Source organism: Maylandia zebra, linkage group LG19 (genome assembly GCF_041146795.1).
Source record: "Maylandia zebra isolate NMK-2024a linkage group LG19, Mzebra_GT3a, whole genome shotgun sequence".
NCBI classification, from domain to species: domain Eukaryota; kingdom Metazoa; phylum Chordata; class Actinopteri; order Cichliformes; family Cichlidae; genus Maylandia; species Maylandia zebra.
Window position 1 is genome coordinate 10,204,769 of NC_135185.1, and position 22,887 is coordinate 10,227,655.

General features: G+C 43.8%; 2 protein-coding genes across 3 annotated transcripts in view; one reads left to right on the forward strand and one right to left on the reverse strand.

Moving 5' to 3' along the window:
• LOC112431270 (interferon-inducible GTPase 5) overlaps positions 1-22,887 on the reverse strand; it is a 64,950-nt gene that overhangs the window by 19,466 nt on the left and 22,597 nt on the right. The gene's annotated exons all lie outside the window — the stretch shown is intronic.
• On the forward strand, positions 9,961-12,663 carry LOC143413990 (uncharacterized). Of its 2 annotated transcripts, XM_076877565.1 has the most exons (4): positions 9,987-10,102; positions 11,273-11,421; positions 12,108-12,272; positions 12,350-12,663. In XM_076877565.1, the coding sequence occupies exons 2-4, from the start codon at positions 11,365-11,367 to the stop codon at positions 12,515-12,517; spliced, it is 390 nt and encodes a 129-aa protein (XP_076733680.1). In that variant the 5' UTR covers positions 9,987-10,102; positions 11,273-11,364; the 3' UTR covers positions 12,518-12,663. The 2 variants fall into 2 exon arrangements, 1 of the variants encoding a protein (XP_076733680.1); XR_013094554.1 differs by lacking the exon at positions 11,273-11,421 and having other exon boundaries at positions 9,961-10,102; positions 12,350-12,660.

The following is a 22,887-nucleotide window of genomic DNA, read 5'->3' on the forward strand; positions in this document are numbered from 1 at the left end:
CAGCACGGTAGCAATACGCACAACGAGGTATGAAAAGTCTTCTTTTACTGTTGTGCTTGGCTGCCATGCTAATGGACAGAAACTGCCGCCTATGGTGATTTTTAAGCGAAAGACTTTGCCTAAAGAGAAGTTTCCAGCAGGAATTATCATTAAGGCAAATGAAAAGGGCTGGATGGATGAGGAAATGATGAAAGAGTGGCTGAGGGAGGTGTATGTAAGGAGACCAGGTGGTTTTTTTCCACGCATCACCATCGCTCTTAATCTGTGACTCTATGCGTGCCCATCTCACAGCCGATGTGAAAAAACTAGTGAAACAAATGAACTGTGAGCTTGCTGTCATTCCGGGAGGCCTGACAAAGGAACTCCAACCGCTGGACATCGGTGTGAACCGGCCGTTCAAAGTAAGGCTGCGAGCGGCCTGGGAGCGATGGATGACCGATGGAGACCACAGTTTCACCAAGAGTGGAAGGCAGCGCCGGGCGAGTTACGCCACAATTTGCCAATGGATTGTAGATGCTTGGGCTAACATGTCTGCTGGCACTGTTGTTCGAGCTTTCGCAAAAGCCGGCATCATTTCCGAGGAGCCGCACGGCACGGAAAGTGACTCTGACAGTGAAGAAAGTGAACCTGGAATATTTGATGGAGATTTAGCGCAGCTGTTCAATTCAGACACAGAGGATGAGGACTTCGATGGGTTTGATTGATGATAAAAATGTGAGTACCAAACTTTGTTTTGCTCCTGCTTTATTTTTAAATACGCACACTTGTATGCTTGTGTGTTGTTGATGATGACGATTACTGGTAATAAAAATGTGAGTACCAAACTCAGTTTTGCTCCTGCTTTATTTTTAAATATGCACACTTGTATGCTTGTGTGTTGTTGATGATGACGATTACCGGTAATAGAAATGTGAGTAAGGTACCGAACTCAGGTTTGCTCCCGCTTTATTTTTAAATACGCATACGGTACTTGTATGCGCCCTATAATCCAGTGCGCCTTATGTGTGTGTTAAATACAGTAATGGCACACATAACTGAGACTGCGCCTTTTAGTACAGTGCGTCTTATGGTCGTGAAAATACGGTAGTGTGTGTGGCTGAACCCCTCCTTAACTCAGTCTCGCCAACAGGGGGCTTAGACTCCAATAAGCGTAGTTATTTCCCATGTGACTGCCAAATTATTGTGTTAAAACCATCTGCACATAGTCCTGGTTGTTTTATGTGGGTTCATGAATCAAGTCTTGGCCTTAAGAATCATGCTTCCTGGGACAATATAACTATCACTTGTGTCACTGAGCCAACTTATTTCAGGTCTGAAATGTTGTTTGAATCGTGCTCCAAGACAGAAGGTGTGTTTAGCTCCCCAAGAAGGGCAACTAAGGACAATTTGGACTGTGTTAAGGACTTAGAGACTTTAAGGTCTTTGTCTGTCGTTGCTCCTCTGCTTACACCTGACAAGGTCAATGTCCGGAACTTTGTGCTCACTCCCAGGGTGGCTGTGGCGTTGCCTGACCTCTCACCTGTGTCTGATCTCCAGGTAGAGGCAGTGGTCACCCAGCCAGCACCTGTGCTAGTTCCCACCACTAGGGTCAGGGCAGCCGTAGGTCAGCCATATCCTGCACCTGCATCTACACCTCAGGTGGGAATGGCTGCCGTCCGGTTTGTTCCTACACCCAGGTTGGTTCCCAAGGTTATGCCAGTCAGTACACAGCTCGGGTGGGAGCGGTTGTTGCTCTGCAGGCGCCTGCACCAGCTCATGTTTCCATTGGAGGCTCAAGAGAATCATCGCCGCCACGACAGCCTCCTACTCAGCTCCCTGTCCAGGTGGCAGCCCTGCTCCCGGTCCAGCCAGGGGCCTCCATAACTGTTCATCCTGCGCCTGCTGCTGGATGCCCGGGTGTGCCTATCCGGCACCCTGCAGCATCCACACCACTTCACGTCATGCCAGCTGGAGGGCCCGAGGAGCCCGTCCAGCCCCATGCCACGTCAGCTGGAGGGCCCGAGGAGCCCGTCCGGCCTCATGCCACGTCAGCTGGAGGGCCCGAGGAGCCCGTCCAGCCCCCAGGGATCAATAAAGTATTCTGATTCTGATTCTGATTCTGATCTACTTCTGCTACGCCCGGTCCGGCCTCGGCGCCTGCCTCTGCCACGCCCGGTCCGGCCTCTGCACCTCGGGATCGCTAGCCACTTTCCGGGCCGTCGGCTGGACATCGTTGCCGTCGGGGGTGGCCTCCTGAACTGCACCGCCACTGCCTCCCGCATGGACGGCCTCCTGATGGGAGATGGCGTGGCCTGTTGAGTTGCCAACCTCCGGGTCGGCCGCCTGAACTGTTAAACTGTGGCCTGTGGTGCCCTCGACCTCCGGGTCGGCCCCCTGAACTCGTGAACTACGGGCTGTTGTGTTGCCGCCCTCCAGGCCGACCCCCTGAACTGTGTTTGGACTATTGTCAGGTGCTCCAGTGTTTTCTGTCGGCTGTTTTTTGTTTCCTGTTCTGGGCCCTCCGTCCTGGTCCCCGCCGCCCGCCCGGGCTCGGTGGTCTGTTTTTTGGTTTGGGGCTGTCTGGAGCCAGCCCTTGGAGGGGGGGGTGGTGTCATGGTCCTGGGTCGTGCGACCCAGTGTTTTGTGTTTAGTCTATTTTGATGTTTATTGTTTGTTTAGGTTCATTACGTTATTCCAGCTCATTTGTAATTATATTACCCTTGTATTAAGCCTCCCTTGCCCTTCATGTGTTTATGTCTGTGTGTCTTGTGTTGTCAAGTTCCTGCTGTCGCTTCTGTCATCTTCCCCTGTACTCCGTCTCCCTGGTTCGTGCGTCTACCTGTCATGAGTCATGTCTGCGTTGTTATGTTTAGTTCATGTCATGTCTAATCTCCATGTTTCCTGTTTTACTTTGAAAGTCTGTATTCAGTGTCAGTGTATTTAGTTTCACCTCTCCTGTCCTGTCGTTAGGTTCATGTGTGTCAGCTGTGCTCCCATGTGTGGCCACTTCCCCTGATCATCCCTCATGTGTATTTAGTCTCGGTGTTTCATGCAGTCTGTGTCGCGTCGTCTGTGTTCCCACCCTCCGTGTTTCCATGCCCAGTCTTTTGTATTCCAAGCCATAGTCTTACCATAGTTTGTTCCCAGTTTAGGTTTCTGTTTAGTTACTGCTCTTGTGCTGCCCTCATTCTTGTTGTGTGGATGCTTTGTAAGATTGAATTGGATCTTGTGTGTGTCTCTCTCTGTGCATGTGTGTTTCCATATGTGTCCATATTTGTGATTGTGTGGCTGTTATATTTTGTTTTGGCCGATTTTTTTCATTTAACAAGTATATTTGAGGGACCCTTAGCATGTTCAGCATTTTTTCAGCTTTCCATTTTGCTTTTCCAATTTTTCTGTTTAAGTTATTACTATTGCGCTAAATCATTGCATTTCTGCTGTTTTATAAGATTTGTGCTAAATATAGTACTTCTGCTAAATGTAGTATTTATGCTTAATCATAGTATTTCTATATATTTCTGCCAGGTCCCTAGGCAGCCAATCCTCTGTGAGGCCTGAGACATTCAAATTTACATATCAGGGCCTGCACGGCTTCCCAGCCAGCCAATCATATATGTGGACTGAGGCATTCAAATTTGCATATTGGGGCCTTCGTGGCTTCTAAGCCAACAAGTCATCAATGTCATATATCTCTAAAAATTCATATTTTAATGATAAATTGTCAACACTTGACGATTCCCCCATCTCTTCTGAACAAAACGGTGTAAGAATGACCGTTCTGGCCAATACAGTTAGGAAATTATGGTCATTTGTTTGAGGGGAATCCTCACTATGAGAAATAGACTACAAAAATCCTGTCTCTGTGCTGCGTGTGTGCACCTGTTTTGGCGGGAAAAAGTGCACAGCCTCTGTGGATTCAAATTTAGCTGCTCCCAGGCTGCTTGACTGAAAACATGCTTCTCTCTCCGTGTGTGTGTGTGTGTGTGTGTGTGTGTGTGTGTGTGTGTGTGTGTGTGTGTGTGTGTGTGTGTGTGTGTGTGTGCGTGTGTGTGTGTGTGCATGCATGAGTGCATGAGAGAGAGAGAGAGAGAGAGAGAGAGAGAGAGAGAGACCCTCTTTAGGGCAGCATCTCATTGTTGGAAAAAAATATAATATATTCAGACTGGTTGACTGGCATAGACCCTCTGTGTGTCTCTCTCTCTCTGTGCATTTGTGTATACATATTTGATTTTGTGTGTATCTGTTGGCTGTTCCTTCTTGTTTTTTAAATTTATTTTTATTTCTTTATTTTTTTTTCACAGGTGAACAACAATTAGTTTTGAGGGAACTTAACCATGTTCCGTTTTTTTTCAGCTTGTCATCTTACTTTTCCAGTATTTTCACTTAAGTTATTACTATTCTGCTCAATCATAGTATTTGTTCTAAATCATTGTTATTATGCTATATTGTAGTATTTCTGCTAAATCATAGTATTTCTACTATATTATATTTTTCTTTCTAAATATAGCATTTCTGCTATATAATTGTATTTCTGCTATGTTATAATATTTGTGCTAAACCAGAGTATTTGTGCTGAAACATAGTATTTCTGTCAAATTATAGTATTTGTGCTAAAACATAGTATTGATTTAAAATTACAATATTCATAGTTCATCACAGTGTCTCTGGTAAATCACAGTATTTCTGCTCTGTTGTACTATTTTTCTAAATCAGTGTTTTTGTAATGTTCAAGTATTTTTGGCTAAATATATTCTTTCTGTTATCTTATACTATTTCTTGTATTTTTGAGAAGTTATCATGTTTCTGGTAAGTTACAATATTTCTGCTAAGTTCTGCTATGCTATTGTATTTCTGCCAAGTATTATGTTTCCTCTAAGATATTGCAGTTCTGCTAAGTTATTCCATTTTAGCAAAGTACCTTTGCTTCTGCAAAGTTTTTACAATTTCTGCAACTTTTCAGCTTTTTCAGCTAGTTTTTGCATAAAGCTTCAGCTTTAAAGCATCCACACTGCATTTTCGCAGGAAATGCAAATTTTTCTAGTTTCTTTTGTGTTCATCAGCCACAATAAAAAGGCTCGCTTTTGTTTAAGTTCACTTCCGTATCCTCACTTGTGTCTGCACCTGAGTCCTCCGCACACTCTCCACACGGTCTGCCACAGCGGACCGTGACAGTGACTGGAGAGTCAGATTTTTGTTGAGCTTCACACTTGCAGAGGTAAGTCGGTTTGCAGAGATCCCTCCCACCCTGGCTTTTATGTCCTAGATTTCTTATCTGAAAGAGTAATATTTCAGTGACTGCTGCTTATACCACAGGTTAATACACGCTACTGATCCCTGAAGGCACGTTTCGTAGGTAACAAGAAGTAATCCGGTGAGGTAGAAGAGCGCACAAATGGTGGGGGGAAAGTTTTCCTATAACTGTCCCAATCATCATAAAGACGTTCCATAGACTCTTTGATGGGGAGCAAGGAAGAATGGTCATAAATCACACATAGCTCCATATATAAAACGTCAGGGCCGATATAACAGCATAAAATACAATACAACGCAAACAGGTAGAAGTCAAGCCAAGCAAAGGTGTCATCTTCCTGTCACAGTCAGTTAGTAGTTAGTAGTGGATTTAAACAGCCACATTATAAGAATAACCAGGAACACACCAATGTGACAAGATGCTTCTACACTCTTAAAAATGCTGGGTTATTTTCATAACTCAACTGCTGGGTAAAAGCCGTAGGTTCGTAAGTTGGATGATTGTGACCAAATATTAGTACAGAAATCATGACTCAGGAGTTGGGTTGGTAATGTCTCGGGTTCTTCAATTCCATCCACAGGTTGACTAATTATGTTGGGTCATAGGTTGGGCAGCTTTGATAAAATATTGAGTCAAAATTTTACCCAGTTGTTTGGGTTGAAGACCCTCCGAAGAAGCCACATCAGTCTTCACAAACTGCCAGTTTCAACTAGACTGACCTGAACAGATATCACTGGACTTCTCCACTACTATGACATAAAACATGGTAAGTAAAAAGTGAATTCTAACAGTTTGAAAATCACAGGGTTGATAATGCAATTTATTGGTTTAATCTAGAACTTTACCAACTCATTAAAGGCATTTTAACATTTTAACCAACCAGCTTGTGGTGAAAAAAGTTATTCCTACTTAAAAATACTTGATATCATCTTTTAAAGTTATTATTTGAAATGAGGTTGAGGTTGTTCTGTTTGACAAACTATTTAGAGATCACTGTATTTAGAACAAAGAAAGTTTCAGATTGGGTGTTGCATTTGTGGGAACAAGGTAAAAAAAACGATAAAGGAACACAGGCTATCTAAACTATTTCATTTAATTCAATTATTTAACTTAACCTAAATGACCTCAATGTTTATAACAACATCTTTATTTTAAAATTTAAAGGAAATGATAATTTGTCCCATTTAGATTTTTTTAAAGATAGATTGCGCCAATACTCTGACCACATTTTTTTCCCTCATACACTAGACCGCGCAAAGGGCATGTGCATCCCTGTGCTTAGCTTGCTTGCTACTAATAAAAACATGATGGCAACAGGGACATACGTGAGTATTTATACTGCCACCACCAATATTTAGCCACCATCTTCGATCCTCACTCTGAGCCCTCGGTAGCTTTGAAGTCCACCACTCCAAAAATTACCTGTAATCAAGGTAAAATAAAAAACACTAATTTAATGCCTACTAAATATCGTTTGTATTAAGCCTTTTGGTTCTTAGTCAGCACACAAGGTTAAGTTGTTAAAGGTTTAACCTGGCAGGGCTGAGAATGTTGGCTGCATTCAGACCCTGCTCAGCATACAGCTAATCTGCTCTTCACTTAGAGGGAGGCAGTGCTAGCTACTCTATGATACTGGGTGAAATCAGCCTGTGATTACTTCACAGACGAAAGTCACTGACTTAATTTGATTGGTCCCGGGTACACAAGCTGTGCAATCACACTTGCTTATATTTTTTTTGGAACTTATATCTATGTATATTCACTTGAATGAAAATGAAAAATGAGAAATGCTATCCTTGCTAACTTTTGGATATTGTGATGGACCGAGCAGTGATGGAACGTCAGGCACATGTTAAAGTGCAAAAAGAGTTTTTATTTGACCTTAAAACACAACTCTTCTAGAATCTTGTCGATCAAATGGACCAAAATGGCAAGGCCATGATGATCCACTTGGCAAAGTAAATCCGTTGGGTATCTTTGTTTGGCTTTCAGACATCAATTCTAACAGGTGCAAAAAAAAAAAAAAAAAAAAAAAAAAAAAATGAAAAAGCTGGCAACAAACAATACTACTAACTCAAACAAACTAACCTGCCTAAACAAGACAAAGGGGAAACTTAAACAGTGGCTGATCAGCCAACAAATACACATAAAGTCATAGAACACACAAAACCCAACTAAAACTGACTTTAAAAATCCCATTTCTCCCATGCTCCAGAATTGTGGTATGACCCAATTTGCAGGTCTCCACATAGGCTTGCTCCGCCCCTTTCCCTCCTTTTAGCTCATCAGCCAGGGAGCAGCTGCCACTGAGGTAACTCAGAAAACAAAGAAAGATGAAATCATACAGTGGGGCAAAAAAGTATTTAGTCAGCCACCGATTGTGCAAGTTCCCCCACCTAAAATGATGACAGAGGTCAGTAATTTGCACCAGAGGTACACTTCAACTGTGAGAGACAGAATGTGAAAAAAAAAAAAAAAAATCCATGAATCCACATGGTAGGATTTGTAAAGAATTTATTCGTAAATCAGGGTGGAAAATAAGTATTTGGTCAATAACAAAAATACAACTCAATACTTTGTAACATAACCTTTGTTGGCAATAACAGAGGTCAAACGTTTACTATAGGTCTTCACCAGGTTTGCACACACAGTAGCTGGTATTTTGGCCCATTCCTCCATGCAGATCTTCTCGAGAGCAGTGATGTTTTGGGGCTGTCGCCGAGCAACACGGACTTTCAACTCCCGCCACAGATTTTCTATGGGGTTGAGGTCTGGAGACTGGCTAGGCCACTCCAGGACTTTCAAATGCTTCTTACGGAGCCACTCCTTTGTTGCCCGGGCGGTGTGTTTTGGATCATTGTCATGTTGGAAGACCCAGCCTCGTTTCATCTTCAAAGTTCTCACTGATGGAAGGAGGTTTTGGCTCAAAATCTCACGATACATGGCCCCATTCATTCTGTCCTTAACACGGATCAGTCGTCCTGTCCCCTTGGCAGAAAAACAGCCCCATAGCATGATGTTCCCACCCCCATGCTTCACAGTAGGTATGGTGTTCTTGGGATGCAACTCAGTATTCTTCTTCCTCCAAACACGACGAGTTGAGTTTATACCAAAAAGTTCTACTTTGGTTTCATCTGACCACATGACATTCTCCCAATCCTCTGCTGTGTCATCCATGTGCTCTCTGGCAAACTTCAGATGGGCCTGGACATGCACTGGCTTCAGCAGCGGAACACGTCTGGCACTGCGGGATTTGATTCCCTGCCGTTGTAGTGTGTTACTGATGGTGACCTTTGTTACTTTGGTCCCAGCTCTCTGCAGGTCATTCACCAGGTCCCCCCGTGTGGTTCTGGGATCTTTGCTCACCGTTCTCATGATCATTTTGACCCCACGGGATGAGATCTTGCGTGGAGCCCCAGATCGAGGGAGATTATCAGTGGTCTTGTATGTCTTCCATTTTCTGATGATTGCTCCCACAGTTGATTTTTTCACACCAAGCTGCTTGCCTATTGTAGATTCACTCTTCCCAGTCTGGTGCAGGTCTACAATACTTTTCCTGGTGTCCTTCGAAAGCTCTTTGGTCTTGGCCATGGCGGAGTTTGGAGTCTGACTGTTTGAGGCTGTGGACAGGTGTCTTTTATACAGATGATGAGTTCAAACAGGTGCCATTCATACAGGTAACGAGTGGGGGACAGAAACGCTTCTTACAGAGGACGTTACAGGTCTGTGAGAGCCAGAGATTTTCCTTGTTTGAGGTGACCAAATACTTATTTTCCACCCTAATTTACGAATAAATTCTTTACAAATCCTACCATGTGAATTCATGGATATTTTTTTTTCACATTCTGTCTCTCACAGTTGACGTGTACACTCAGAAAAATTATGGTTCTTAAATGGTTCTTCAGATGGCTTCATGGTTCTTTAAAGAACCATCATACATCAAAGAACCTTTTTATTTTGTGGATGGTTCTTCAGCTATTACAAATGGTTCTTTAAAGAACAAAAGGTTCTTCATCCTTAGCAATCTAAGTTTGATGGTGTAAATGGCATAAATATTTATTCACTATAATGAGGCTGTGAATTATACTGTGTGTTTTCTTTGTGTGCATGTGTGTGCGAAGGGAGAGGGCGGGATACCTGGCAATTACCCTTTAAGAGAAGATGGTAGGAAACTGAATATTCAAATAAAAGTTAGAAATATTTGCTTAAAAATATACTGGTGGCAAGGGTGGGGCCAAAGCCTAAAGACCCTAACCCCCCCCCCCCCCCACACACACACACACACCCCTAACCCCACAAACACATTATGAATATAGTGAGTTGACAAACAGTAGACACAATACACACATTCAAATACTGTACTATAGTTTTAAATTTTAATAAAGCGTTACTATTTTCTACTCCAAGGCATTACTTTTGAGATTATTATATATTTTTGAAAATATAGCATAATGATAATACTAGTTATTGTAAACTTTACAAACCACCCAGCAGTATGTAAAGTCAAATTATAAAATACAAGTAAATAACAATTGCAGAACAGAATGTCAGTGTAATGAACACACACTTCGTTTTGACAAAGCACACTGCTTAGGTAAATGATCTGAGTAGTTGTTCATCACTGAGCAATTTGTTAATGTGTTTCGAGCCAAATAAATGACAGGGAGAGAGAGAGTGACGTCAGAACACGTCCACCTCCTGGGAGCGGACGGAGGGGGTCAGTCGTTGGGATGCGCATGCGCAGACAGAGTGAGCGAGCGGCGGGCCTTGACCTTTCGGGAAAAAAACTCACGGACGGTGACAGCGAAACGGATAACAGTCTTCAGTACCTGCTGGACTTTGAAGCTGTGGATTCTGGGACTGTTAGAAAAGGTAAAACATTTTCATTAAAAGCTTATTACTGTTTTGTTTTTGTTACTTGTCATTGTAGCTTGCTGTTAATGTTGTGCTAACAGTAGCGATTAGCTAGATACGTTAGCCGTTAAGGTCAGCGCAATTTAGTATCCAACTGTTTTCCTAACAAAACCACTGTTATAATTAAGTGAAGGTGCTCCCAGCTAATTTGAACCTTTGGCTTCTAAAATATGTGGTTCAATTGCGTGCTGCGTACATAACCTAATGTCAGCTAGACCGAAATTAAAATTTAATATATTGTTAAATATTGTTATTGTTGTTAAATTGTGGGGATAGGTTAATTGGATAATCCAAATTGCCACTAGGTGTGAATGTGCGAGTGAATGTGAGTATGAATGGTTGTCTGTCCTTGTGTGTTTGCCCTGCGACAGACTGGCGACCTGTCCAGGGTGTACCCCGCCTCTCGCCCTATGACAGCTGGGATTGGCTCCAGCACCCCCCGCGACCCTGAAAAGGATAAGCGGTAGCGAATGGATGGATGGATATTGTTAAAGTCACTAAAATGGCGCCTGAAGCCTGTTGTGGCGTGAGCTCTGTGTCTGCTCTAGAAACTCTGAAATTCTGTAGATCTGAGCCGTACATTAAATACTCACATGAACCTGTACTTTGAATTCTGTATGAGCTGTATAAAATACAGCTATGCATAAGTGTTTTGAATGAATAATTAGATTAGATAACTCTTTATTGTCTAATCGAATTATATAGAAAGGAATAGAAATGTGACATGAGAAGGTGTGTCTTTGACTGTTCCTGCATAACTTAGTTTCGGACTAGTTGACAAGTTATGCTCCGGTCATTTGATGTTTCCAAGATAGATGTTCTTTTGTAATATAGTTAATTTTTTTGTATATTTCATTTATCCACCATCATACATACAAGCTAAGAAGAGGTCGTTATACTAACAAGAGGTATCAACGCCGGGCCAAAGTTCAGCACATGGTTAAAGTTTGTAATCCAGCCAGGGAGTAAATATCACTCAGCAGCCAGAGTTGAAGCAGGTAGCATCAACACATAAATCTACTCTACCCGGCTTAAATCACAAGAGCACCTCTGACCAAAAAGCTGTAGATGTTTCTTTTTTTCTTGTTTGCACAAATTAATCCAGAGTCACATTAATTGTTTTCACAGCTCCAACAAAATGAGGAAGAGGAGGGAGAGAAACACAATTAGGTTAAATTACAATTGGATGGAAGGCGAGGACAAGGAGAAGGAAGCTTAGGATGAGGAGGAAGAGAAGCAGCAGGAGCATCTTTAGGGCTCCCTATGATGTCATTGAGGTTTGTTTCATTAATATGGTCCTCTCACAAAGAAAGATGACTTGTTTTAGTTCACCTACTTCCTGTTTTTAATAGTGATGTGCAAAATGTTGTGGAAAAACCATGGAGCAGGCACGTATAGTGCATCTGCAGGTAAATGAACATCAAATCTCTAAGACAGACTGAAATCTGTATATTTATCACCCTTATGATAAAACCCACGTCAGCCATTGGTTTATGGACTTTGTATTTTGAAGCCTCAACATTTGCTTTATTGCTGTTGCTATGTTGGGACCATATTAGGATGAGGGATCAGAATCTGGAGTCATGCACACTATTGTTTCATTTAGTGTGTATCCATAAGATTTGTTTTCCTTGAAAACAGGAAAGTCGTCTGCATAGAGGAGAACTGTAATAGCAGGCTTGTACAAAGTGAGGCTTTGTGCACTCGTTTTACTTCTGTCATCCTGTTTTGATGCAGATTTCACTTGAAATCAGGCAAGAACTGGACTTATTTTTTATAATGTGTTCTTGTGAATTGATTGTGTATCGCATATGTTTGATTTGACTTTCTGCAAGACAACAGTCGTCCACTGGCCAAAAAAGTTTTCCAAATACCTCCACGTGATCAAGCCTGGATTTAGAAAAGAATAGCACAAAAAATCTGCACCTCCTGCTTCAGATGCAATTTGTGTTTGTGTGTTCAGAGGCAGCGGCGAGAGGGGAGACCTCGGCTCATCCAGCTGGAGAGCCTGACCAGGAGGAGTCGAACATTAACTCAGCTCTTCCAGGGCACCCTGCAGACTCGGCTGTTGGCATCGACGAGGGATGACGTGAACGCCAAACTGGAGTCCATCACAGGTCAACTGCAGGTATGCGAGTCAGACCTTCTGAGGAGGGTTTCACTTTTCTCTCTTCTTTATAATTGACTCTTTTCTCTCTCTTTCAGCTCCTTGTCTCAGAGTGGGAGGGATTTGAAGCACAAAGGGAGGAACTTGTCATTTGGTTGGCTGATATGGATGTCCGCCTGAGTGAGGTTGACCAGCTGACAGGAAACACCAGTGAAAAACTGAAACAACTGCAGGTGTGGGCTTGTTTTGATATGACATATATTTGATATGAAACATACGTCAGAGACATTGTCCTAAACTGGACTAACAAAGGACCATGAGTACAACATGAAACGTACATTACATAGTGTAAGGCTGAAGTTCATTGATCATTTTAATCATAAACTTGTTGTTGAAATATTTTTACTGAACATGCAAACATCTGCTGATGAAAATATGTTGATTTATTGGTCTGTTATGTAGCTATTGCTATTTCTAATGTGTTTTATCACTTTCTGATGTTTTATTAATTAAACAATACATGTATTATTTGTTGTGTTATCTGTAGCTATAGTATTTATATATATTTATTTATAGTATAGCAAATATATTTAATTATTACTGTTTAAAACACTAATATGTGACATGTATTAGTAGTGACGTTGTGCTGAGGGTTAAAATGCCTTTTTGTCTTTTGGTAACTATAAAATGACAATAAACCATTAATATATGTCTATGCTGTGCTTGTATTTATTTTACCCTACTCAAATTCAATTTATGATACATTTTATTTTGAAAGATTTAAAATGGTTTTTTAAAGAACCACTCAAAAAAGGTTCTTTAAAATGGTTTTTTTAAAGAACCACTCAAAAAAGGTTCTTTAAAATGGTTCTTTTAAAGAACCATTTGAAGGATCTTTTTAAAAATGGTTCTTTAAAGAACCATTTTTAAAAAGGTTCTTTGAAAAACCATTAAAGGTGCCCCAAAAAAACATTTTTTGATGGTTCTTTGGGGCACCTTTAAAGGTTCTTCAATGAACCACTGAAAGAAATGTTTCTTCAAAGAACCATTGTTTGAAAGGTTCTTTGTGGCACCAAAAAAGGTTCTTCTATGGCATCAGTCTAAAGAACCACTTTTGGTTCCAGTTGGCACCTTTATTTTTCTGAGTGTACCTTTGGTGCAAATTACTGACCTCTGTCATCATTTTAAGTGGGGGAACTTGCACAATCGGTGGCTGACTAAATACTTTTTTGTCCCACTGTATATGCATAACAGTGTAAACGAAAATGTGCGTACTTATTTTAGAATACAGTATTATGTGATTATATGAGTAAATTAATTCTAAACCAAAACCAATTCTTTATTACCCTGTAAATTAAATCCTATATTTAAAGAAAGAAATGTAAGTGTAGTGTTATGTGTAAGCCTCTATTGCACAGGTGTCAAACTCTGGGCCTCGAGGGCCCAGAGTTTGTAATGAACTAAATAAGTTATAACGTTTTCCGTGTGTGTGTGTGTGTGTGTGTGTGTGTGTGTGTGTGTGTGTGTGTGTGTGTGTGTGTGTGTGTGTGTGTGTGTCTCTGTCTGTCTGTCTGTCTGTCTGTCTGTCAGTCAGTCAAGTACACTGCGCTGTGCTGACCCAAATAAAATACTCCAGTGGCAGCTCAAAACAAAGAGGATCATTCAAAAATGTTTGATTCCTTTTATTTTTCCAAAGCTTCTGCTCTTTGTATTTGGTTATTTTACAAGAAATCTACAGTAAAGTTTTTGTTTATCCAATTTTATTAAATGCAACTGTTTTTGCTTGCAGCCCAACTGAAGGAATAAAGGCAATTTTGGCATCATCAATAGTAGATCAGTTTCCATGTTTAAAGGACCGCCATGGCACACGATATGGAAGTATCTACACTTCAATGGATATGCACAACAACAATTTAAAAACCCTGAATACTGGTCAGTTTTTCAATCAGTATACTGAGTGTCATTGTGATTATACAAATAAATATTCAGTTTGTATGTACTCAATTTCCATATCTTTAAGATGTAAGCACATTATATGTCACTCGTCCAAGTGACTTCTTCAGTCATATGCACATTATAGATGCATAAATAATAACATTTGTTTAAATCTATTGAAAAGTTGGAAAAGAGGTTTGTACAACCTTGTCACAGTATAAAGTGTGTGAAACATGATACTTGAGCTTGGCCTAGTCCATCTCCTAACAATTAATTGCAAGCATTCACAACCACAGACTGGTGTGCTTCATTGTTCTTTTGTCCTCTGAGCAAATGTCAGGCGCTCACCACTCCAGGATTACAGACAACTTAACATTAACCAAATAATCTTTTAAATCTTACTTTACCGACCCTTTTCTTTTGTTTGAAAATTACAGGATGTGTGGTTAGCCCTTGCAGAACTCATAGGCCAGCAACTGGATTTCTGGAGGAGTGTCTAAGCAATATCAGGAAAAGGCTTTGTTCTATCAAGAAGAAGAATTCAGCACCAAGGGAAGCCCAAGAAAATGTTGATCTTGCCTGGTATTAGAAGATAGATTTGTTTCTGCTTTTTGCAGCAATCTAAGGTCTGTTGATGGCTGCTTCAAAGCATTTTTTGTTTTTACATGTAATTTGTTCTAAAAACATGGCCAGCTTTGCATAGCATGTCTTTATGTGTATTAACATGTACATGTGCTATAACTAGAGCTGGGCTGTCACAGGCTGGGTCTCTGACCCAGCGCTCTGAGTTCATGTTTGTATTTGTCTCATTTTGTTATGTGATTAGTTTTGTGTCATTTCCTATCTGTCTTTAGTTTGGGCAGTTATTGTTTATTGTTCCTCTGGTTTTCTATGTTTTGGGTTCTTGTATTATTCATCACGCATTAGCTTTGTTAAGTTTGTGTTGTCATGTCTAGTTTTAGTGTTTCCTGTTTTATTCTGACAGTGTCATGTGTTCTTTGTTCATTGTATTTAGCTTTCCTCTCCTGGTCCTGTCATTAGGTTTATGTCAGTCAGCTGTTCCCCCATGTGTCTCCACTTCCCCTGATCACCTCATGTATGTATTTAAGCCCTTTGTTTTCTGCATGCCATTGTCGGGTCGTCTGTTTATTTTGACCTTAGTTCTAGTCTTGTTCTGTGTACCTCTCCGCAGTCATAGTCATAGTTATAGTTTTTGGTCTTAGTACCTCATAGTATTTTGTTTCTTAGTGTTTTTGTCACTTTGCTTTGGTTTCCTGGTTTACCCCTGCCGTCACCAATAAAGGATCACTTTTCTGTTTAAACTTACAACTCCTCGTCCTTCATCTGCTTTTGGGTCCTGTTTCCATACACATCGGCGCACCCCGCCGTGACATGGGCGATAGAACAATAACGATATGTATTGCGAAATAACTTTTTCTCGATAGAAAAATTAAACTATTGCGATAGACCTAGTCTCTCTTGTCCTCTTAAAAAAGAAAAGAACAGCCAATCCAAATTAAGTAGCGCAGAGCCGAACCAATCGCAGCCGCAGCGTCACATCACATGACTTGTTACGTACAACACAAGTGCCAAGCCTCACATGTGTATTTGTTTGGGAAGCAGCCAGCCGCCGTGCCGCCCGGGTAATGGAGGAAACGAGTGTGCTGACTAGAGAAAAATCAACTGAGAGCGTGACCGAAGGTTACCGAAGAGAAAACAGATGATGGTTCCAATGCCAGAGAGACTGTCGAACAGAAGAGCCATAGAAGTTCCGTAGTGTGAAGGTATTTCGGCTATTTCAAGTCTGACAAAAAACAGAGCAGCGCGCACTGTAAATGTGCCGAAAGCAAGTCTGGAAATACAATAAAGCGGTTCATGCTCAATCTCTGACTGGAAGCGCTAATTCGTCATTCGGCTTTTGTCAGACTAAAGTCACTGTTTGAAAAGCTAAGCTATACAACAAGGAGAGATTGAGAATTTCCTTTTAGTTCTCAGTTTATTTGATATTGACAAAAGTCAATTTTGTCTGTTCTTCTGTAAAACAAACTAAGATTTCTTTTTAGAATAATATTTTGTTTCTAAGTGGAATTGACAATTTAGTAGTCTGTTTTGTTTGTTCTATTTTGAAACTTAAACGCTTTAGCGGCTGCCTTTTGTGTAGTTTGCAATATTTGCCTTTATCTGAAAAAGTTTCATGTTCCTGAAGTACATCTACCCTGTTGAACTTATTATGGGAAATAAATATTTAAATCAAAACAAGCTGCTGATTATTTCACATTTTACTTGTGAGCAACGGCACATTTAAATCTTACAAATATAGTTATTTGGCTTATATCGTGATAGATATCGTTATCGCCTGAAATGAAAAAAAACATATCGTGATATGAAAAAATCTTATATCGCCCAGCTCTAGCTGTAACCAAAGACTGATTTGAAGTAATGGATATAATATAATGAATTATATACTTTTTTTGTTACTTGCATTTTACTTTCATTAATATTTTTTTCTTTAATTTGCTGTCTATGTTCTATACATTCTGTATCATATGGCAATCAAAGGATTTTTTTTGGGAAAAATCTGTTTTGAATCTAGTTCTTATAAGTTGAATTTTATAATAAGTAGAAATCTTAACCCAAACATTAATTGTAATATAGCCCATGTGATTGGTTCTGACTTTCGACCCTATTTTTGGTAACCTCAACTTCAAACATTGGTCAATTTAACCCAGTTTTTGGATAGTTATCCTAACTCAGTGTGCTGGGTCAAACCAGTAACCCAACCCTGTTAAGTTGAAACAACCCAGCGTTGGATTACTGATTGGGTCATTTTTAACATTGTAGAAATATTAAGTCTACATATCATATTGTCTAAATATCATATTGAGAAAATGGAAGACCACAGGCTCAGTTCAAGTTACTCAAAGTGGCAGACCAAGAAAAATCTCGGATAGACAGAAGCGACGAATGGTGAGAACAGTCAGAGTCAACCCACAGACCTGCACCAAAGACCTACAACATCATGTTGCAGCAGATGGAGTCACTGTGCATCGTTCAACCATTCGGCGCACTTTACACAAGGAGATGCTGTATGTGAGAGTGATGCAGAGGAAGCCTTTTCTCTGCCCACAGCACAAACAGAGCCGCTTGAGGTTTGATAAAGCACATTTGGACAAACCAGCTTCATTCTGGAATAAGGTGCTGTGGACTGATGAAACTAAAATTGAGTTATTTGGGCATAACAAGGGGCGTTATGCACGGAGGAAAAAGAACACAGCATTCCAAGAGAAACACCTGCTGCCTACAGTGAAATATGGTGGTGGTTCCATCACGGTGTGGGGCTGTGTGGCCAGTGCAGGGACTGGGAATCTTGTCAAAGTTGAGGGATACATGGATTCCACTCAGTATCAGCAGATTCTGGAGACCAATGTCCAGGAATCAGTGACAAAGCTGAAGCTGCGCTGGGGCTGGATCTTTCATCAAGACAACGACCCGAAACACTGCTCAAAATCCACTAAGGCTTTCATGCAGAGGAACAAGTACAACGTTCTGGAATGGCCATGTCAGTCCAGACCTGAATATTATTGAAAACCTGTGGTGTGAGTTAAAGAGAGCTGTCCATGCTCGGAAGCCATCAAACCTGAATGAACTAGAGATGTTTTGTAAAGAGGAATGGTCCAAAATACCTTCAACCACAATCCAAACTCTTATTGGAACCTATAGGTGTCATGTTTCGGCTGTGTACAGGCAGGAGAAGGACCCAAACGCAAAACCCACGACAACAAAATTAAACTCAAAAAGCTGCTTTATTGCAGAACGGCATGGGAAAACTAAACTGGGACATGGGTAAACTGAAACGCAAGGGACCACAGCCATGAGGGAGACTACAACACTTACAAAGAGAAACACAGGGCTCAAATACACAGAAGGATAACGAGGGAACAAGACACAGAAGGAGAGCACAGCTGGGAGTAATCAGGCTGGACGAGACAAGGGAAGCAAAACTAGAAACACTGACATGAGACACGGACCTTCAAAGTAAAACAGGAAACACACTGACTGAACTCTAGACATGTAAACTTAACAGGAACTGGGGAGACAGAACATAGGAACCTGAAACATGGTACAAAAACGTCACAGTAGACACAACATGGAACACAGGGAAGCCATATTACAAAGCCAAAGAACTACAGTGGGGAAAAAAAGTATTTAGTCAGCCACCGATTGTGCAAGTTCCCCCACTTAAAATGATCACAGAGGTCAGTAATTTGCACCAGAGGTACACTTCAACTGTGAGAGACAGAATGTGAAAAAAAAATCCATCAATTCACATGGTAGGATTTGTAAAGAATTTATTCGTAAATCAGGGTGGAAAATAAGTATTTGGTCACCTCAAACAAGGTAAATCTCTGGCTCTCACAGACCTGTAACGTCTTCTGCAAGAAGCTTTTCTGTCCCCCACTCGTTACCTGTATGAATGGCACTTGTTTGAGCTCATCATCTGTATAAAAGACACCTGTCCACAGCCTCAAACAGTCAGACTCCAAACTCCGCCATGGCCAAGACCAAAGAGCTTTCGAAGGACACCAGGAAAAGTATTGTAGACCTGCACCAGACTGGGAAGAGTGAATCTACAATAGGCAAGCAGCTTGGTGTGAAAAAATCAACTGTGGGAGCAATCATCAGAAAATGGAAGACATACAAGACCACTGATAATCTCCCTCGATCTGGGGCTCCACGCAAGATCTCATCCCGTGGGGTCAAAATGATCATGAGAACGGTGAGCAAAGACCCCAGAACCACACAGGGGGACCTGGTGAATGACCTGCAGAGAGCTGGGACCAAAGTAACAAAGGTCACCATCAGTAACACACTACAACGGCAGGGAATCAAATCCCGCAGTGCCAGACGTGTTCCGCTGCTGAAGCCAGTGCATGTCCAGGCCCGTCTGAAGTTTGCCAGAGAGCACATGGATGACACAGCAGAGGATTGGGAGAATGTCATGTGGTCAGATGAAACCAAAGTAGAACTTTTTGGTATAAACTCAACTCGTCGTGTTTGGAGGAAGAAGAATACTGAGTTGCATCCCAAGAACACCATACCTACTGTGAAGCATGGGGGTGGAAACATCATGCTATGGGGCTGTTTTTCTGCCAAGGGGACAGGACGACTGATCCGTGTTAAGGACAGAATGAATGGGGCCATGTATCGTGAGATTTTGAGCCAAAACCTCCTTCCATCAGTGAGAACTTTGAAGATGAAACGAGGCTGGGTCTTCCAACATGACAATGATCCAAAACACACCGCCCGGGCAACAAAGGAGTGGCTCCGTAAGAAGCATTTGAAAGTCCTGGAGTGGCCTAGCCAGTCTCCAGACCTCAACCCCATAGAAAATCTGTGGCGGGAGTTGAAAGTCCGTGTTGCTCGGCGACAGCCCCAAAACATCACTGCTCTCGAGAAGATCTGCATGGAGGAATGGGCCAAAATACCAGCTATTGTGTGTGCAAACCTGGTAAAGACCTATAGTAAACGTTTGACCTCTGTTATTGCCAACAAAGGTTATGTTACAAAGTATTGAGTTCAGTTTACCCTGCCCGGGGTAGGGTTACCGGGGCCCCGCCCTGGAGCCAGGCCCGGGGAGGGTGCCCGAGGGCGAGCGTCTGGTGGCCGGGCCTTAGTCCATGGGGCCCGGCCGGGCACAGCCTGAAGAGGAGACATGGGCCCATCCTCCCGCAGGCCCACCACCCGCAGGAGGCGTCATAGGGGTCGGGTGCATTGTGTGCCGGGTGGCGGCCAGGAGCGGAGGCCCTGGCGAACTGACCCCCGGCTGCCAAGACTGGCAATAGGGACATGGAATGTCACCTCTCTGGTGGGGAAGGAGCCTGAGTTAGTGCGTGAGGTTGAGAGGTACCGGCTAGATATAGTCGGGCTCACCTCTACGCATGGCTTGGGCTCTGGAACCAGTCTCCTGGAGAGGGGCTGGACTCTGTCTCAGTCTGGAGTTGCCCCTGGTGAGAGGCGGCGGGCTGGGGTGGGTATTCTAATATCCCCTCGGCTTGCTGCCGGTACGTTGGGGTTTTTCCCGGTGGACGAGAGGGTTTGTTCCCTGCGCCTTAGGGTCGGGGAACGGGTCCTGACTGTCATCTGCGCTTATGCGCCGAGTGGCAGTTCAGAGTACCCAGCCTTCTTAGAGTCCCTGGGGGGGGGGTGCTGGAAGGTGCTCCACCTAGAGACTCTGTTGTCCTGCTGGGAGACTTCAATGCTCACGTGGGTAACGACAGCGAGACCTGGAGGGGCGTGATTGGGAGGAACGGCCTCCCTGATCTGAACCCGAGCGGTGCTTTGTTATTGGACTTCTGTGCTAATCACAGTTTGGCCATAACGAACACCCTGTTCGAACATAAGAGTGTCCATAAGTGCACGTGGCACCAGGACGCTCTAGGCCGTAGGTCGATGATCGATTTTGTAATCGTATCACCAGACCTGCGACCATATGTTCTGGACACTCGGGTAAAGAGAGGGGCTGAGCTGTCAACTGATCACCACCTGGTGGTGAGTTGGATCAGGTGGCGGGGGAGGACGCTGGACAGACCTGGTGCACCTAAACGCATAGTGAGGGTGTGCTGGGAACGTCTAGCAGAGGCCCCAGTCCGCGAGATCTTCAACGCACACCTCCGGCAGAGCTTCAACAGCATTCCGAGGGAGACTGGGGACATTGAGTCCGAATGGACCATGTTCAGCGTTTCCATTGGCGAAGCTGCTGCATTGAGCTGCGGCTGCAAGGTGGTTGGTGCCTGCCGTGGTGGTAATCCCCGAACCAAATGGTGGACACCAGAGGTGAAGGGAGCCACCAGGCTGAAGAAGGAGTCCTATCGGGCTTGGTTAGCCTGTGGGACTCCGGAGGCAGCCGACAGGTATCGACAGGCCAAGCGGAATGCGGCTCGGGCAGTGGCTGAAGCAAAAACTCGGGTGTGGGAGGAGTTCGGAGAGGCCATGGAAAAAGACTTTCGGACTGCCTCGAAGAGATTCTGGCAAACCGTCAGGCGTCTCAGGAGGGGAAAGCGGTGCTCTACCTGCACTGTGTATAGTGCTGGCGGAGCGCTGCTGACGTCGACTGAGAAAATTGTCAGGCGGTGGAAGGAATACTTCGAGGACCTCCTTAATCCCACTGACACGTCTTCCGAGGAGGAAGCAGAGTCTGGGGATGAGGGGAATGACCCGCCAATTTCCGGGGGCGAGGTCACTGAGGCAGTTAAACAACTCCTTGGTGGCAGAGCCCCTGGTGTTGATGAGGTCCCCCCCGAGTTCCTGAAGGCTCTGGACGTTGTAGGGCTGTCCTGGTTGACACGCCTCTGCAATGTTGCGTGGAGATCAGGGGCAGTACCTGTGGACTGGCAGACCGGGGTGGTGGTCCCCATCTTTAAGAAGGGGGACCGGAGGGTGTGTTCCAACTACAGGGGGATCACACTCCTCAGCCTCCCGGGGAAAGTCTATGCCAGGGTGCTGGAAAGGAGAGTTCGTCCGCTAGTCGAACCTCGGATAGAGGAGGAACAATGCGGTTTTTGTCCTGGTCGTGGAACACTGGACCAGCTCTTTATCCTCTCGAGGATACTTGAGGGTGCATGGGAGTTTGCCCAACCAGTCTACATGTTTTTTGTGGACTTGGAGAAGGCATTCGACCGTGTCCCTCGGGGTGTCCTGTGGGAGGTGTTGCGGGAGTATGGGGTGTCTGGCCCATTGCTACGGGCCATTCGATCCCTATACAACCGTTGCAAGAGCTTGGTTCGCATTGCCGGCAATAAGTCGGACTCGTTCCCGGTGGGTGATGGGCTCCGCCAGGGCTGCCCTTTGTCTCCGGTTCTGTTCATAATTTTTATGGACAGGATTTCTAGGCGCAGCCAAGTGGCGGAGGGCTTTCGCTTTGGTGGCCTCAGAATCTCATCTCTGATTTTTGCGGATGATGTGGTTCTGTTGGCTTCATCGGGTGGTGGCCTCCGAATCTCATCTCTGATTTTTGCGGATGATGTGGTTCTGTTGGCTTCATCGGGTGAGGGCCTCCAGATCGCACTGGAACGGTTCGCAGCCGAGTGTGAAGCAGCGGGAATGAGGATCAGCACCTCCAAATCTGAGGCCATGGTTCTCAGCCGGAAAAGGGTGGAGTGCCCACTCCGGGTCGGGGATGAGTTCCTGCCCCAAGTGGAGGAGTTCAAGTATCTCGGGGTCTTGTTCGCGAGTGATGGGAGAAGGGAGCCGGAGATCGACAGACGGATTGGGGCTGCAGCTGCAGTAATGCGGACGCTGCACCGGTCCATCGTGGTGAAGAGGGAGCTGAGTGTAAAAGCAAAGCTCTCAATTTACCGGTCGATCTACGTCCCTACCCTCACCTATGGCACGAGCTGTGGGTAGTGACCGAAAGAACGAGATCGCGGATACAAGCGGCAGAAATGAGCTTCCTCCGAAGGGTGGCTGGCCTCTCCCTTAGAGATAGGGTGAGAAGTTCGGCCATCCGGGAGGGGCTCAGAGTAGAGCAGCTGCTGCTCCACATCGAAAGGAGCCAGCTGAGGTGGTTCGGGCATCTGACAAGGATGCCCCCTGGGCGCCTCCTGGGTGAGGTGTTCCAGGCATGTCCCACCGGGAGGAGGCCCCGGGGCAGACCCAGGACACGCTGGAGAGATTATATCTCTCGGCTGGCCTGGAAACGCCT